General features: G+C 44.2%; 1 protein-coding gene across 3 annotated transcripts in view; it reads left to right on the top strand.

Annotated features, from left to right (window-relative positions):
• btbd8 (BTB domain containing 8) overlaps window positions 1–18,066 on the top strand; it is a 30,067-nt gene extending 12,001 nt beyond the window's left edge. For all 3 annotated transcript variants that reach the window (XM_079350094.1, XM_079350093.1, XM_079350095.1), the window contains exons 8-19: window positions 438–534; window positions 1,094–1,182; window positions 2,480–2,582; window positions 4,210–4,392; window positions 4,520–4,684; window positions 7,492–7,621; window positions 8,497–8,558; window positions 9,290–9,833; window positions 10,413–10,500; window positions 12,585–12,712; window positions 12,805–14,688; window positions 17,187–18,066. In XM_079350094.1, the coding sequence (XP_079206220.1) occupies window positions 438–534; window positions 1,094–1,182; window positions 2,480–2,582; window positions 4,210–4,392; window positions 4,520–4,684; window positions 7,492–7,621; window positions 8,497–8,558; window positions 9,290–9,833; window positions 10,413–10,500; window positions 12,585–12,712; window positions 12,805–14,688; window positions 17,187–17,686 (3,973 nt within the window). In that variant the 3' untranslated portion in view covers window positions 17,687–18,066. The remainder of the gene's footprint in view (window positions 1–437; window positions 535–1,093; window positions 1,183–2,479; window positions 2,583–4,209; window positions 4,393–4,519; window positions 4,685–7,491; window positions 7,622–8,496; window positions 8,559–9,289; window positions 9,834–10,412; window positions 10,501–12,584; window positions 12,713–12,804; window positions 14,689–17,186) is intronic.
• The last annotated feature ends 479 nt before the right edge of the window (window positions 18,067–18,545 follow it).

Here is an 18,545-nt window from a genome sequence, read left to right as displayed (position 1 = left end):
CACAGAGGCTTCAGAGGTCGTGCTGTTTACATGTCTTGTATCTGCTTCTTTGACCAGGAGTAAAATCCCTCAATGAGACAACAACACTTTGCTGTTGCAATATTTTAAATGTACAGAAGATTTTTGTGGTGCCTTGCGCAAAGGAACCTCAGCAGTGCTCAAGAAGTGAACAGGCACCGTTCCAACTACCAGAATAATTCAACATGTGGTCCGCACTGAGACTTCAGTTCCCAACCCAAGTCCCTACAGACTCCCACCACAAAAATCTAAGATGACTTTGGAAACAAAAACAAAAGATGCTGTTGACAGATTAGATTAAACAACAAAGCATACACTTCCTGATTGAGCAGTGAAAGTCAAGACAGCTTATCGTAATGTTTAGTTTAAGACGACCTAACCTTACTCACTGAACAGTAAAGGTTTACTCTGTCCCACAGTCAGGTGGTGTTGGCAGCAGACATGTTGGGTTTGGAGGGGCTGAAAGACGTGGTGGAGATGGTTCTGACCAGAGACTACTGCCGCTTCTTCCCCAAGGTAGAGCAAGGCTTAAATCCTTTCTATAAGTATAAAACCTGGGCTCATTTGATCATCTGTCCACCCTGCCATTCTTATTTGATTCAAATAGCTATCTGAAAATACACTTATGAAACGTAGGACCAGCTTGCATTCTTACTGGTCCTCACCTTTAAATGGAGAGGCTTGATAAATACTTAACCTTTGAGTCATTCTCTTGATCCACTTCAGTATTTTCTTGACAGTTAAAGCTGTCATTTTTGTGTTATTTGTAGAGACAGTGAATTCGATCACTACAGTGTGTTTGTCCCTTGTGTTCCTAAAGATCAGAGATTTAGCAACAAATGAAAAATAACAGCTGAAAAGACCAAGAACAAATCCATGTCTATTCCTTTGGCTTACACTTGATGATTTTGTTGAGGGCCTGCATGCTCAGAGTCAATAAAAATGTTGTTTGTCTTTTCTGAAAATCTTTCCAGTCCCATTTTACAGAGTGTAAGCATTTTGTATCCCAGAGCCCTCCAAGCATCACTTAGAAACACGAGTGTGAATAGAAGGTTTTTCTTCTTCTTGTTTGCAGCCGAACGACGGTGTCCAGAGAACGGTTCTCGAGTGCCTGTCCCTCACTCACGCCTTAGGCCTTCAAAACCTTCACATCTTGTGTAAGAGGTGAGTTTCAGCACTCGACACTTATTGAGGGAAAAAAAAGAAGCTTTTAATTGATTCATGCTCCGACATTTTAGATGTAAAACTTGACCTTTTAAGATAGCATTCATAATTTGAAGGGGAAAAGTGCAACACGTACTAGGCTGTCGTCTCTGCAATTTACATCTGCATCTTGTTGCTAGGTTACCATCCAGTGGGTTCATACTTCTTTATTATTATAGACCCCAGGGTTAGATTAAGTTCATATGAAGTAATTAGCTTGTGATTCACTCTTTGTGAGTCAAATAACAGATAAATACCTTACAGAAGGTCCGACACAATATCGGGAAGTTCCTCTTCACGGTCTGACCTGCACTCACGCTGCTCCAGGACTAACAGGCCCGAGCAGTAAGAGACAGGCGGACTCCAAAGTAAAGATAATAAAAGGGACGCACGGTTAAGTCTGCGTCCACACAGCAGAGAACATGAGAGTTACGTACTGACTTTGAGTCATTTTAGTCACACAGCCACAAAACGCTGAGATAATGACGGCCGTCCATGTTATGTGCTTGTACTTGTGAACTGTACCATGCCGAAACACACCTCGTCCAAGCATGCTAGGACCAAGGAAGGTGTACTGTACTTGAGCATGGATCGGAGCACTAGTCAAAGGAAGTGGACTTTGGGGATGAATCGTGCTTTGGCACAGTACGGACTGCCGAGTGCGAGTGTGTCCGTAAGCCTAATTTCAAGGACAGTAGTAAAATGTCTGTATAAAGAAATGAAAATCTATCAGATGTGGTGTCTCTTTGTGTTTTTTATTGCTACATAGCTATTACTATCATTTCTTTTTCCGTTCGAATGCACACAAACTCTGAATATTTAAATTGGAGTAGTTAGAGTTGTCTTGCGACTGCTGCAAGCGAACTGCAGTGAGCGGAAAAGAAGTGTGAATGTAGGTCAGGTGGAAAGGATGTGTGGAGAGTGAGCTGCTTTTGATTTAAAGGGGTGTGTGTGTGTGTGGGGGGGGTGGTCTGGTGATATCGATGAGTCATGAGAGTATGACGGAGAACGGTGTTGCATCACTGTGCAGCAGTGCATTGCCGACATTCTCATCCATACTCGATGGGAAGGTCGATCGCTGCTCGGATGGTCAGTCTGATCACAGAGCAGAAACACAGGAAGTTCTCTGTGACTTTGTCTGAGTGATTTCAGAGAAGTGCTCATACAGCCCACAGTATGAACTGAACTGTTCAGTTAAAAAAAAAAAAAAAGGCACAAGCCAGTTTCCCTCTGTGACTTGTTTGATTTGTACTTTCAGGTGGGTCGCTGATCACTTTGTGAAGACGTGGTGTGAGAGGAATTTTTCCCTCTTGTCCCCTGAACTCCAGAGAGCCTGTCTAAGAGCTGTGACTGAAACAATGGTGAGTCTCCCTCCCACACCGTCATTAGCTCTCCTTTATTCATGTAGTTGCACAAATACCCGTCAACCCATTCTGCAGTGTTTTTCCACAGGAAGGAAAACCAATCATGATCTAATTAAAGACGACCTTTACTCAATTGTCAGTTATTAAAGAGGCACTAATTTAGTAATACGATGTGCCTGTAGACAGATTGGGAGTGATCCAGCTCTCTTATTGATAATTACATCTCGAGTCTGTCTTTCATCACTGCTGAGGAGGCGGACTGGATTCTGTGGGTATAACAAAACAAGTGTACTATTGTTCACTCTTGGCAAGTACCGAGAACCCGATTCTGGCCAAGAACAGTTACACAATCCGGGGACTCCCTCGGCTGATCGGTAAGTCCTGGCCAGGAATAAAAGAGCAGCAAACAACAGAGGAGGACTCACAAACTGACAGACTGCGGTCTGGATTTGTAAATGTTTCTATTTGTAGACATAATCTCCAACTATGTTTCTCTTTCTTCTGGACACTCGTGTGTGTCCTTACCTGCAGTTGTGCACTTTGCTTTGATTAATGTCACATTCTCCATGAGCACAGCACTGTTGTTTACTTAACTGGTGTTCAGTTTCTCTGTGCAGCTCGCCAACAGTCATTGCCAGTTGCAGCCATGATAGGTTAGAAAGAAAGATGCTTTTTTTTTCGGGGGGGGGGAGAGAGAGAAGAAGAGAGACTTATAAATCAAAACAGTGATCATTGCATCATTTACGCCAAGTCTTTGGGGATTTGCAATATTATAAACAGGAAAACTTGACTATTGGACTTTTCATCATCTAAGTTTGTGTCGACTATCTGTAAAAGTTTCCCTGCATGTTCGACTTTCTGCAGTGCAGAGATTTGATGAGTCATCCTATATTTGGGTTTATATGCAGGCTACTTTTTGCCATGATAAAAGCCTTGGTTGGAAACACCTGAAACCCTTTGTCAAAGGTCAAAGTTTAAAGTCACTGCACATTCATATTAAAAGTTATGACTAATATCCAGCAGGTCAGGGGATTACCAACACTTTTTGGGTCGAGTGTTTACAAAGACAATGACGGTCACAGGTTAAACTGATTCTTAAATGCAGGTTCTCAGCCTTTGCTGATAAGTTCCACATCTTTGTGGTCCGTCAGCGTGGCGCACTTTGGTTAGCCGACACAAACGCTGTGATCCTTCGCTGGAGCACGCTGCAAGCACATGTCAAGCTGGACAAAATAGATAGATAGAGCTAGACAGGAAGTCAGACAAGGAAACACTCAGAGCGTCAGGTCAGTTTCAAAATAAAACTCAATATACGGACTCATGATCGTACTCTTTGTCACTTTAACAACATTACATTGAAACAGGCACCAAATAGACAATAAATCCAGCGCAGAAAGACAAAGCAACGCATCATCTTCACATGTTTCTCTTTATTCCTGTGTGATCTTGAAGTTCTTCTGTGCTGAGAGAACAGCTGCTCATTGCTCTGCTCTGCTACGCACAGTACAATTACTGAATGCACAAAGTTCTTTTGCTGATTTTCTTAAGGGTTTAATTTCATTCGACTTTATTTTGTGTTGTCACTTAGAGAGAGTTTCATTAGCTGATAGATGTTTCCATTCAGACTGTGCAGAACGCAGTGACCATGCTCTGTGGCTCCGAGCAGTTGCTCGGCAGTCTCCCAGAAGTCAAGTGGGCACAACAGGTCCGGAGTCTGGCTTCAGAGCTTCAGGAGGAGAGCCTCGGTGTCATCGTCCAGAATCTTCACAGAGTAATTCACACACAGGCCTTCATGGACCTCCGCAGGGTAAGGCAGCGGTGCAGGCGTGATCATGCACGCTCTTTCACTTCAATGACCTCGAGAAGTATTCAGCTTCTGTTTCTATGGTTCTCTCTCTCTCTCTCTCTCTCTGACACGTTACGTGTCATCACAGAGGGAAGAGTTTACGAGAGAGCCCACGTTACTGAAGAAGCTGTGTTCAGCCATCAGAGAAGGGGCGACTGTGGAGAACTGCTGTGATCTTTACACTGCCGTGTTCCTTCTGTGTGGAGAGGACGAGGACTCTCTCGTGGAGCTTGGAGGGCAAAGTCAGGAAGAGGTGAAACAATCTCTTAGTCTTTTTTTTTTTTTTTTTTTCTACATCAGTTTGAGCTCATCCATTATAGCTGTGGTGAAGTTCCCTGTTTCGTCCTGATCATTAAGGCCTGTCTGAATGGTAATCCTAAATGCTGACGGGCTTAGAATTTATTTTTATTTTTTTCTGTGCAGTGAAGGAAACAATTTCATCATCTAATAAATCACTGCCATCTTTTCTAGATGTTTTAACTTCTTCTCCTTGTCTACCTTAATGGATGCAGTTTGGACCATCTAACCTCTATTAGAGATGAACGAGTTGCATCTCCGCGCTTGTTGTTCCCAAAGTAAACTTCGAACCGTCAAACTCACTATGCAGAGTGAGGCCTCGTGTCCACCCAGCGTTTTCTGACTGCCGTCTTCAATGAAGAGAGAGCGTTTGCAGCAGCACTTGGCCACTCAGCGAAGAAGCACAGCGCCCAGAGTCTTATTTTCCCAGTGCTCTAGCTTTTTTTTTTTTTTTTGTCCAGCAATTTGATTTGATAATCGTCACCACACCAGCACTTTTTTCATAATGTTACTTTTGTCTCCTTGCAGATCGTGTCTCAATCCACATCCTCTTTACGTTGTGTCTGCTGGAGTAAAAACCCTAAATATTAAACATGCAGTAAAAAGCTACAGAGCAGTTTTGGTTATTTTAGCGGCTGTTGTCATAGCGACAAGAGGGACATACAGCACTTTTCTTCGCAGCGAACATGCGAGCGCTCCCCAGCCTAGAACCAGCACTTTTCTGCCTAGAAAAAAATGCAGGTGGACACGGGGCCGAAGACTGTTACATGTGGTGGAGCGTGGGTGAGACTATTTCCTCTGCTCTTCTGTTATTCAATGAAGACAGTTCCAGTTTCTCATGTTGGGTTTTGTTTGTGTGAGCGTTGTGAGCTCTGTACTGCCATTACAGAAAAGAGTTGTTACGTTCATTAACTCAAATCATCTCTCCATTCACCCAAACTCTGCAGTTTTACAACTCACATGCCGCGTCCGTATATAATTAGAATTTGTAATTACGCTGTCTGTAGGAACAGGAAAACAAACCTCAGGTGTGTCTTTCTTATTGAACCAGGCTTACTTTAGAAATCTCTTCTTAAAGCCCGCTGTGTGCTGTCCTGGTTTTTGTCACGTGTGCTTCTCTTCATTGTGAACACAGGGTAGTTTTCAGCTCTGGAGGAACACACCATCACTTTACGTGTCTTACAGACCAAAGCAGGGACCTCGGGGTAAATATGTGTTCAGGGTTGGTGTGAATGGATCGGCATGAGTCGCTCTTCTCCGGGATGTGACATTGATCTGACTCTGCTCGGCTTTGGTATGAAAAGATGGACAAAAGTTTCTATAAGCACTACTGGGTAACTTTAACGTGGTGAGCTTGGTGACATCGTGGGCTTGCAATCTGACATGCATTAAGTGTCAACTCATTCAAACAAATGTCCTTATTATTGAAGTTGTTGCATACTTGTTTCATAGATCAGTCTGCTATGTTGAGTTTATTTCAGTTCAACTGTTCCATGAAAAATAATCACTTTAATCCATCAAAGCTTTTTGAAGATGTGCTTCGATGTCCGATGTAACCTGCCCTTTAAGAAGACACCTTATGATTTGATTTGGATGAGCCCTTTAAGTATTGTCTTTAAATAATGCAGATACACAAATGGAAGTATTACAGTAAAATAACCTCCCTGCTTCTGTCTTCATTTGACAGCGTCTTGTCAGTTTATCCGGGATAACACAACAAAGTACAACGAGTCAAATGTTTTGAATGCAGTCCTTTTGTCAAACATCATTTGCAGATCTGATTTAAAAACAAGTTTTTAAATCGTGCATTTTTAACCGGCCTGCTGCCTTTTTCTCCCCCGCCTTTGCTGGTGCAGTGCAGCACACCTCGGCATGATATTACCCACCTGTGATCAAGGAGCACATGCATGCCACACTTTTAAAAAGACAGAGCATGGGGGTCCCTTCCCAATTTGAAGTTGGTGTCGTCGATGTCTGCAGTTTGTCATTTCATTTCAGTGTCAGTACAACGTCCGTTCTTCTCATCACATGTTTTTAAACATCGGCGTTTGGCGGCTCTCGTGGTTGTGAGTTCACGCGCAGACCTGTTGTTTGAATTCTGCCATATGGTGGTTAAGTATAAGCTGGAAATTGTGCAATTAAAGCCTCATATAACCTGAGACTTTGTTGGATATCGTCAAAGATCATTGTGAATCCAATCAGTCAGTCGTCCAATAAACTGTTAGGAGATTACAGACTAACATGATCAATTGTGTGGGTAGGAAGGTTAAGCTTGTGAGATGACTTCCAGGGGAAAGTGACCTGGCTGCACGAGCTAAAGCACATAACCCCTGTAAATACCGTACAGTATGGCACAATGGATTAGCTGAGGGAGACTGTGACGTGTGCCAGCAGCCTTCACTAATCTGGCTGTGTTTCAGCTGCTCAGGGGTGTGTGTGGCGAGTGCAGCAGAGGAGGTGGAGGAAGCTCCGCCCTTTCTGTCCAGCCCTTGTTTTTATAATCAGGCGTGGAGGCAGGAGTATGGGCATCGGCCACTGACATCACCGGCTCACTGAGGGGAGCTCAAGTGGATTCTGCAACAGAGACGGAGGGGGGAGGGAGGGAGGGAGGGACAGAGCAAGGGAAGGAAGAAGGGAGGGAGGAGTGAGGGGTATTTGTTGCCATGGCGAAAGGTTTTTCAAGCAGCTGCTGATTCGCTTGTGCTGTAGCGCACCCCTTTCCATTCTTCTCCTCTGCCTGTCTCTCTCCTGTGTGTCTGCCAGCCGTTCAGGCGAGAGATTTGCACGCTGCGTGGTCGACTCTGGACCTTCCTGCTTCAGACCTTTTACGCCGTCCGCCACACGCAGGGATGGGAGACCCTTTCTCCCAAACACAGAGAGAGGATACTTGCAGGTAAGGGAAGGATCTTGTTGCTTGTACTCTGACATGGGATATTCATGCTGCGGCGTGTGTGGATGTCCCCCCCCCCACACCTTCACCCAGCTTTGCACTGAAGCAGGGGCTCTGCATCACCAGAGATGAACCAAAGCCCTCGTAGCGTCTGCTGTTGGCTGATTAAACATTAAATGGCTTCTGTCGTCACAGCTGTCTGGACACTACTAACCCATTTACATCCTTGCCAGTGCTGATGTCTTAAATTGTTGCTTCATACGAGTTTTCTTTTCGAATGTCTTGAGTGGACCTTGAACATGGTAAATGCACCAAATCCCGCCATGCATGTGTCACTGGGTGGGAGTGTGAGGCAGAATTCCAGCTTTGTGAATCTGCACGATTAGAAGCTGCCACAAATACAAATAAGATGCAGTTCCTTCACTGCTGAGCCAAATGTTGAAATTTCCCTGCATGAATAATTTACTTGGCTGGAATCAGTGCGTGCCTATTACTGGTACATGTCTTGCAAGTGTAATCCGATTCCAGATCTTGTGCAGAAATTCCAGATGTGTATATCTGATAGACTACATTTTATTGACTTTTGATTAAAAACGTTCTTAAGTCGCTTTCATGTGAAAACTGGTTCTGCCTTGTTTGTCCTCTCCAGACGTCGCTGTCTGATCAATGCATTGATGCGCTGTTTGTTTTCCAGTGGTCCGAGGGTAAACACAGGGTGTGGAGGGGGAGAATTTGTGAATGAAAAGGATGCCTGCCTCACATGAAGAAGGGTTGTGCAGTGTCTGGACAGAAAACTGTGTCGCCTCTTTTCATCTGCCATGAATAATCTGCGAGATGTGCTGATTAATAGTTTCTTTCTTTTTGTCATGTGGAAATAGATGCTATTGATAAAGGGGACAGCCGAAGACTCGGTAAAAAGCCTGTATTCACAAGTTCACAGGTAAAATCAGCCACTGATCGTTGACCTTACATTCTTTCATTTCAGTTTTGTCTCCCTGTTATTTGTTGATCCAAACTCTGACTTTGACTCGAGCTTTATAATGTAAATGAGTTTCTTTATTTTGCTCAGAGAAATCTGTATACATTTATTTAATCCCTGACAGTGATTAGAGTGTTTTGACCCGCACAGTGAAAAGATGCAGTATGAAATGAGCAGCAGGCCCTCTATAAACAGATGTAGTGCAAAGATAAGCCAGGCTCAGGTGATCCAGAGAGGGATTATTGGGCTGGTAGGAATGAGTGGTTTAGAACAGTGGAGCTCCCTCTTTACAAGTCTTACAGCAAGCGGTCTGATGCAGTTAAACTACACTCGTGTCTTCAGGCTGTATGTGCAGGTGCTGAGAAATATTCTTGGAAAGGGGCAAAATGTAGAAGATTACTCTTGCATGTGGCAAAAAGTTAATTCATGAAGAGTCAAAGCAAACTTCAGATAAGTCAAGATGTAAAACAAGATATGCAGCATTAGGGTTTTGAAAAAAGAAACGAGAGAAATAGACAGTCGACGTGCAGGTGATGTCAGACATCATCTTTTCTAGTGTGTGTCCCAGTGGCTTGACTTAATCTGCAATAAAAGCTTTCAGTTACATATAACTGGACTCAGGCTATTTTCTGATTAATCCAGTCTCATGGGTACATGACTGGTGTGTTTTCTTTCTTTTTTTCCCCCTGCAGTCAAGGGCTGTGAAATGCCCTTCATCTGCACCTGAGAGCCCTCCTGTGCACAGGACCCCGAGGGTGACTGACAACACAACTTTTTCCTCTCGCGGAGCCGCATCAGCCATGAAGTCTGATGGACTTGGAACAGCAAACAAATCAGCAGAGGGTCACGCATCCAAAGCAAAAACTGTAAAGAAACCAGGAGACCGGAGTGTAGCAGTAAAGGCGAAGACGGCGTCGGCTGGAACGCCTGTTGTCAACGGCACAGGAGCTGCGGGGGCCAGGCGGGATGTAGCAAGTGCCAATGGCCTCAGAGGCTCGCATGGGGCTAAAGAGCAGGACAAGAAGCCAAACCCAGGTGCACGGCCTAAAACCTCTCCCCCGAGCTGCACATCTTCGAGCCCTAACGCGACAACGAAGGCACAGAGGAGCTCAGCGGGGAAGTCTGACAGCACTGCTGGCTCCAGCCAAGCTCAGCCCAGCGCTTCACCCTCATCAGGCAGCGCCTCGCCAGAAAACGGTGCCAGCAGCCCTCGCAATGATACCCACTCCATTCCAGGTTTTCCCTCTTTTATTGACTTCTCTGCATTCAATCTTGGTAACTGACACCACTTACAGTACAGGACGTCACTGTGGCCCAGCTGAAGTGTCTGCTGCTTCAGACGTAATGCCCTGCAGGATAATTAGTATGTTTGAAGCGTCATATTTGAATGTTGATTTATGAGGATACAAAGCACATGAGGGCCGTCCTTGGCAGACTGCTGTGAGTCTGTACACTGACACCAGCAGAGGTCAAAGCCCCATCCAGCTGTCACACAAGGTGGGGGGGGGGGGTGACTGATCACTTTGAGCTTTTGTAGTGAGGAGACCTAATCCCCACTGATGTTACAATCCACGGCTAATGTGCGCCTCAGCTGTCTGTCCTGCTGGTTCAAGTCCTGGCATGAGTCTTTGTACCCCACCCTGAAAGAGACTCGCTGAATATCAGGGACGTGAACTCACAGACGAGCACCCTGTTCTGTATCCCAGCTATACCCTGAAGATTGTTTCATGATTTACCACTTGTGTGATTCTGGTTGATGTCTGCCACGACAAATCTGTTTAAACTGTTGTGCACGTATGGTTGATTGTGTTTCAGGTGCAAAGTCCAAACTGCTGGCCAAGGCCGTGAACAAATCCCCTCTGACAAAACCTCCCCAGAAAACAGATCCATCAAAGACCAGCAGGTGAGCTCTACTCCAAGCATCACGCCGTATATCAGGGTGTTTCATTGTCGAGTCAAATCAAGCTGCTGTTTTTTTGTATACGGCGGATATGTGAAACAGAGTTTACCTCAGGGTGAACTCGGACAGAACAGCTTTGTTCCCACATATTCAAAGTGTCTGTCACCGTCTCCTCGGACGGTTTACTGTGTTTGGACCCATCGTGTCATTCTTTAATTGTTAACATGTTCGTCTTCAATCTGGCCTTGCCTCCACTCCTCAGTTCTGTGGAAAGGGGATTTCATTATCCCAGTGAAAGACAAACGTATCAACCTTGACGTGTTACCTCACTTTTCTGTGTTTTATTTTTATTTATTATATCTTTCTGAGAGTTGTGCAGGGTTCAGTTGAATCAATCCACAGTGTGTATTAGATTGAGAGGATGTGATGTGCATTAACGTTATTGCTGTTATCGTCCCTCCTTGATATCAGCAGATAGTTTGGCATTGCTTGTTCACATCTGGACAACAGCGTTAGTCCTGCCAACGGTTCTGATGTGCTTACTCAGGACTATGTGACAAGAGAAGTGTGTTTTTAACATCACCAAGCCAAAGTCGACTCCCTGCAGATTCTAAAGGACGAGACCCCAGAAAGACCTTGAAAGAGGCAGCTGTAGCTCAGTCAGTAGGGTCTTAGGTTTTGGAACCAGAGGGTCGCTGGTTCAATTCCCTGGTGCGGACCATAATATGAAATGTTATCTTACTTACTTGCAGACTCTGAGGTGCCCTTGAGCAAGGCACCACACCCCCAACAGCTCTGGCTTCTCTGTGTAGCAGCCCCACTCTGACATCTCTCCTCTAATGCATGTCCACAGGCTCTGTTCGTGCTTGAGTTTACTCTGGGCCTCTGAGTGCTAGAAGCATCAATAACAGAGTGCCAACTTTAATTTTCCAAAAAGTATGTCCAAAAAAACCCCAACTCGAATAATGTTTAGGGAGTTACTCTACCGAAACAAGTCAAAAAAAGGAGCCGCAAAAAGTGTTTGGGTTTTTAATCATTTCCATCTCATCAGTAAACAATTAAAGAACTCACAATCAGAAAAAAAGCATTAAAATAATTTCAACAGGATAATAAACCCTCCACCCTCTCCCACCACAACCTACAACATCTGAGACCGGAAACATGTCATCTCCACAACAGTCAGCCCTCTGCATCCTCACAGCATGAATAAAGTTACTGTATGAGCTTAACACCCATTAGGTGAAAGAATGCAGGACAGAAACAAAGACACTCAGACACACAGTGCAGATCTAATGAGTGCTGCAGCTCAGTGTCACCTCGCTTTCTTTTGACACCTCGTGTGGCTGTCAAGAGGATAAGAGCAGCTGTGTAGTGTTCACTGACAGGCGTCATCTCCATCCCTCTAAGATGTTAAAAATACCTGTTTCTACATCAGCATCACCCGAGCTCCATCAGTCCTGGAAGCATGTTAATATTTAATCTCTCAGTATAGCAGCCTTGTATGTTAGTCAATAAATAGATGATAGCATACAGAGCTAAGGTATGCGCTGGTTGAATGTGTATTTCCCCTCCTTTCAAAAAGCAATATCTTTTTAGGGTTTTCTGTAAATGAGCGCTCTAGCCTGCTGTAAGCTTGGAAGTGATTACACTGAACCAGGACATGTATGTGATGTATTTTATAACCAGATATGTAATATCTTTAAATATGGCAATTAATCAAAGATTTCATAAAAGTATAAAATGTCACTGTTTTAAAAAAATAAACCGACCTTGGCCACACTGTCAAACTTAAATAATGTGTTTCTGAAACTCGGGAAGAACATCCTTTACAAGGACACAAGAAACAACTTGAAGCTCTTCACATTGATAACTACCTCATGCCTCAGAGGCTTGACCTTGACTGAGTGGGAAAAGGCAGTAACTGCCCCCTGCTGGTGTTAAATATTAATGCAGGATTGCTTTTTCCTGCTGCCTCCTCTCACTAATGTTTTTTATTGATGATGTGAGCCACAATTATTTATTAACTCAGATACTGTTGTAAAAGCTTTTGTGGTGACTTAGTTTTATGGTTCTTCGTCTGTCCGCAGTCCGACCAATAAGACGAGTGTGAGAGAAGGCGGCAGAGTGAAGACTGGTGCAAGTGATAAAACGTCAGCTGCAGTGACCGGAGCAGCAAGAGCAGACACCAAGGGGAGAGGCACGCCAGACCACCAACGTGAGACATTCAACGTTTATGATGGATTCAAATATCTCTGATTAGACTCATGCCAGGTTTTAAGCTTCTCTTGTGTTCTGTCTTCTGTCAAGTCCACAAGCATGGGTCCTCCTTGAAAAAGCCAGCTTCCCCCAGAAAAGAGGACGGCAAGGACGGGTTGAAATCCTCCGCACCAGACAAAGCAGCTGGTGAAGCTTCCAAAAAGAAGATCACAAAACATACTTCAGCGACTGGAGCCTCAGCTAAATCCAGCGCTAAGCCAACAAAACTCTCTCCGGCCCCCTCCAAGCAATCGTCTGTTGTAGCCACAAAGTCTGGACCAAAGCCAAAAAGTAGTACAGAGGTATCCGCGGAGAAAGCTCCGAAATCTGGAGCAACTGCCAAATCCTCAGCTGCTACTGCCGCCGCCTCCAAGAAAACAGGAAGTAAAGGGAAAGAGACGGTGAGTGTCAAAGGTTTAGAGTGTAAATCTGAGCTGGCTCCAGCTGAAAACACCGATGATGCTGCAGCGCATAAAGATAGTACAGAGGTAAGGCCCTCTGAGCAGCCAACGAGCCAGCCCGCAGGGGATTCACTCAGCTCTGAGCAGAATCTACAGAAAACTGACAAACAAGAAGATAACACTGGTAGTTGTGCAGATCTTAAGTCGAGTGCTGCAGCAGCGGCTAGTAATATCATATCTGTGAAAGCAAGCACGGTCAAACGGTCTACAAGTAATGGCAACAAAGCTCACATCAGTGGAGGGCAAGTTCATGAGGTCAGCTCTCCAAATTCCCAGAGAGACATTGATCGCCCCATAGACACCCCCTGCAGCGTGGGAAGCACTGATACCCAATTAGAGGACTCTTGGAGCGTAATCCACCATCAGGTCACCCCGGAGTCTGAGACGGGCAGCACCCACACCACCTCCTCTGACGACATCAAGCCCCGCTCGGAGGACTACGACGCAGGAGGCTCGCAGGACGACGACTGCTCCAACGACCGAGGGGTTTCAAAGTGCGGCACAATGCGCTGCCATGACTTCCTGGGCCGCAGCAGCAGCGACACAAGCACCCCGGAGGAGCTGAAGACATACGAAGGCGGAGCAGGATTGAGGGTGGAGGTGCGGCTGCGTGGGCGGGAAGCAGAGACCACCAGCGAGGAGGAGGGAGCGAGACAGCGTCCTCGTTCCTGGTTGCACAGGGATGAGGTTCATGTGGAGGAGGAGCACTCAGAGGTCGAAACCACTGTGACTGTTAAGAGCGTCCCCGACCCCCAGCTCTTCTCCTCAGAGGAGGAAGAGGAAGATGAGGATGAGGAAGCGACAGAAGATGAAAGGTCTGAAGTTGAGGTGATTTCAGGTCAGGCGCCGCTGCCGCCAACTGAACCCTCACCGCATTTTCAGGGGATCATCAACCTAGCTTTCGATGACGAGGGTGGGGAGCAGGATAACGATCAACCCGATTACCAGTCCACCTCGAACTTCCGACGGTCAGTGCTGCTGTCTGTCGACGAGTGTGAAGAACTGGGCTCAGAAGAGGGCGGCGTCCAAACCCCACCTCAACAGCCTGAGGACGCTCTGACCCCTTGTGATGTTTTCGAGTCTGACTCCATAACTCCTCAGTCCACATGTGCCCCAACAAGTGACCGACAGAACCACCTTGAGAATCAAGGTATGAAGCACAATCAACACGATGAGCAACAGGAAGAAAAGTCCTCCATATTCCTCACAGAGATCCAGGAGCCTGGAAAAGAAGAGACTATACACATCCAGGTGGACACAGTGAAGTCAAGCGCTCCTATCCTGGACGCTGACAGCAGAGACCTCCCTCCCCAGGAGCGCCCATGCCACCTGGATCTGCGGCACACTGAACAATACAATGGAGGCCCGCTCAAAAATCACACCTCAGAGAACAAGAAGGCTGATTTACATCTAGACTTAAGTGAGCCGCAGCTGACAGGGGACTCTCCTGTACATGCTGCACAATCTCCAGCAGGTAAAGTATGATCTAAGGACCCTTCATAGACCCCAAATCCAAACCCATCGCTTATCCTTAAACTCCATAAGTGTAGGTGTAGTGTATCCCTGCAAGATCCATTTTCCTCTGCTCGAGTTCTTAAAGCTTAACCAACACCTAAGTATACCTATCCCTCTTTCAGAAAAAAGGATATCATTGAACAAACTAGTTCAGCAACTAGTTATAAGTACAAATTCAAATGGAATCATCCTCCTTTCATAGCGCAAAGTTTTTTCTCATGACAACCCGTCAATTGTGTAGCTGTTGTAGATTTGAATTTGCAACGTCAATATCCTTTTAAAGATGGAGATCGGTCTCATTCGAACCAAACTGTACGTTTTAAACAACTGAACTACCTGTAGTCACGGGAATTTAGGCCTCGGTGTCTCAGTTTTACGACGAAGGGAAAGCAGTGTAATCTTTACAAAGACTGATCATAAACTTGTACTTGTCCAAAAAAAATACCTGCCTTGCAAAAAGGCTTGTGATATAGTTATACCAATGCACTTTTATGTACATAAAAAAAAAGATTTTTTGGATTATTTTTGTCATTTCTTTTATGCAGTGGATCAGTTGTTGGCCTTTCTAAGCCATACATAATTTGACATCGTTAAAGGTGCTATATATACATTTTAACATCACTTTAAATTGTTTTTGTAATTACTACTGTGATATCAATGAATGGGCAGGAAAAATCTGCTCTTTCATGTGTATCAAATAAAGCTTACAGCTTTGGAAAGACAGTTCTGACGCACTCTCAGGTTATTAAGAACATTTCAACCCCAATAGGAATCGTCAGAAAGCGGTCACTCTAAGTATTAGGTTTTTTCCTTTATTCATGTCGAGACGGCACATTATGCAAATCTGTCGAGGTCGGGGCTCTCAGAGAAGGACCTTAGGCGTTCAAAATAATTCAGTGGACTTCTCTCAGACAGGATCTAAAGAAAGTACTGAGGCACACAAATCACTTCAAGGCATATTTAAAGTGGTGCAAAAGTTTTGTGTGTTCCAGTACTTTCTTTGGATGCTGTTTGAGGGGAGTCCACTGACTGTTAAGCAAATCTGTGTTGCTCCTGTAAATGTTTTTAATAGCAGAGAATATGTATTTCAATTTAATTAACACCAACTTATGATTTCTGTTTGCTATGAAGCCTGAACCAAATGTAGACCTTTGAGATTGCAGCGTAGCTTCTAAAGATCCGTCTCAGCCTCTCGGTGCTGCTCTTTCTGTTTATATAGTTTACTGACGTCTCAAAAGGTCTCTTGATGATAAAACACTATATGTAGCACCTTTGAAAAGTTTGTTCAGGTAAATAACAAGCAATTAATGATTCTTTTTATTTCTATAGAGTAATTGGCTGACTTTACAGTCAAATAATAATATGTATCAAACCTAAGACACTAAAACTGCCACTGCTCCTCACAAAGGTGTGTTATACTTGGGAACTTTTCCCGTGCATCTCCTTGCTGTTTTTCTTTCTTTAAATTTGAGAATGTATTTTTTATTTTTTTTTGCACTGCACACATGCATGTTACTTTCAGAATGTGTCATTCCCTCATACCATTCATCCTTGTTTATGTATTTTTTTTTTAATCCATCTGTTTGTCTTACCCAGTAGATGTGTCTAGACAGAAGCTGTCCAGTTTTTAAGGAAACCGTTTTGTTGTGTATAAGCTTTTGTTCAGTAGGTTTATGTAGTGTCAGTAGCCTCCTCTGTGAAGTATGTGACGTGTCTCTAGAGCAGCTGTCAGGGTTTCTGCCATGTCTCTCTTTTTTCACTCATCACATTCAGGAAAAGAGATCTTGCTGCACCAGTAGTGAGGGTCTTACCAGATGCAAACATTTTAAATATTTTGTTCTCGATATCAAACGGTGATCTTTTCCTTCATCTTTTGCTTTTTGGGGAATTGTCAAAGACAGAAAACACAAAGAATGTCAAAAAAAAACTCAGTGGTGTGCCATATTTTTTTGTGCTACCAAGAGAAGCACTGTTGCTTGCGTTTTTAGTTTAATTTCTTTGTGACGGTATTAAAGTCTGTTAGAAAAGTCTGGCTGTCCAAATGCCTGCACGTAAATCTCAAAACATATCACTGTTACTTACTGATGAATGCAAGAATTCACTGGTGCTGGCAATGCATGGCTTACTTTGTTCAAAGAGGTGGATAAAGAGATGCACTCAGAAAAGCAATCCTCTGTTCACTGCCTTTGAAGCAACTGTGTAACCTTGATGTCCATATTTTAAGTAACTGGTGAGTTTTAACCAATTATATTGTGACCAACAATTTTTCTGCCCACCCCATTGGCTGTCCTCACCGAGGAATCTTTAATATTGAATATCTTTGGGGACACAGTCGCATTAAGGGTACACTTCAGTAATCAATGTTTTATTGTAGTAGGACAGACTAGTCTTTGAATGAACAGATATTTGAAGGAGTGTTTCAGTTTGTCATTTTGCAGTATTGTCAATTGCTTTTAGGGGACAATGGTTGTGACAGATTGGATCAAAGCTGCAAACATGACCGCCGACCTTCCAAAGCCCTCTCTCCCATTTACGAGATGGATGTAGGAGAAGCCTTTGAGCACTGCTCGGACAAGGACAGGAATGTTAAACTGAAGGCAGAGGAAGAAAAGCTGAGAGGGGACCTTGACAAAAGCAGCAAGTTTGCAGAGGGGGACTGGAGCCTGCTCAGGCAACTCCTTTCAGATCACGAGTCCAATCTGGGTGTCATAAACCCTGTGCCCGAGGAGCTCAACCTGGCCCAGTACCTTATCAAACAGACACTGTCCCTGTCACGAGACTGCCTGGACTCGCAGGCCTTCCTGTCCCCAGAGAAGGAGACCTTCAAACGCTGGGCGGAGCTCATCTCGCCCATGGATGACTCCTCAACGAGCATCACAGTGACAAGCTTCTCCCCAGAAGATGCAGCATCTCCACAGGGGGAGTGGACCATCGTGGAACTGGAAACACATCACTGACTGCAAAGAGGAGAACCTGCTGGTCAGTTCAAGCCTTCTCAATGAGCACTGAAAGTCTAATACATCAAGTTTGTCTTAATTTATTATAATGAATCTCTTTATTTGCACACTGTCAAACGCTGAGCTTTTCAACGACCTATGTTGCATTCTCATCATGCCCTTTGGACCGTTTCTCAACACTAAGGGACAGTTCTGCATGCTGATATTTTTGTATGTTTGACTGTTGAATTGATGTTGCTTCAAATCTCTAGAAAAGAATAGAGTGAGGAAAAAACATGGCAGGTGTTTTGGTTGACTGAAGTTTCTTAAAGAAAGATATCAGCCTACTGGCTTGCATTTACTGTCATTGAAAATAAAGATGTGTTTCTGGGAAAAATGAAGATGTTCCATGTTGCTTTATGGCACACTGACCAAGGTCCAGGGTTTGTGTCATGTTTTTTTTTTTTTCGTTTCATAATTTCTACCTATTCTGCTTTTGTCTATTTACGTCAATAGACATTTTATGAGTCATATCAGTATCATTTTTGTTAGAAACCTATATAAACTAGACTAAGCCATTCCGTAAAATAACAAACATTAACACAACTAAAATGTTTTCTATTACTAAAAGCCCTTCATGTTTTATTTAAGACAGAAAATGTACCTCTAACAATCGTAGTCCTTCAGAAAACCTCAGACTTCAAACCTTTGGTTTTGGTACAAGCATAAACCCTGAGTCAGTAGTGATATGACAGGAGGATAATTATCCTTTGAACTCTTTGAATAGTAATATAATAATCCCGAAAGGATATCTCTGCATTTGGCAGGTGATAGTCTACGCACACCTGTGTTTAACCTGCAATGACATTTCTACCAACCA

The sequence above is a fragment of the Symphodus melops genome, assembly GCF_947650265.1.
Source record: "Symphodus melops genome assembly, chromosome: 8".
In the NCBI taxonomy this organism is placed as follows: Eukaryota; Metazoa; Chordata; class Actinopteri; order Labriformes; family Labridae; genus Symphodus; species Symphodus melops.
This window is presented reverse-complemented; position numbering and strand designations above follow the sequence as displayed.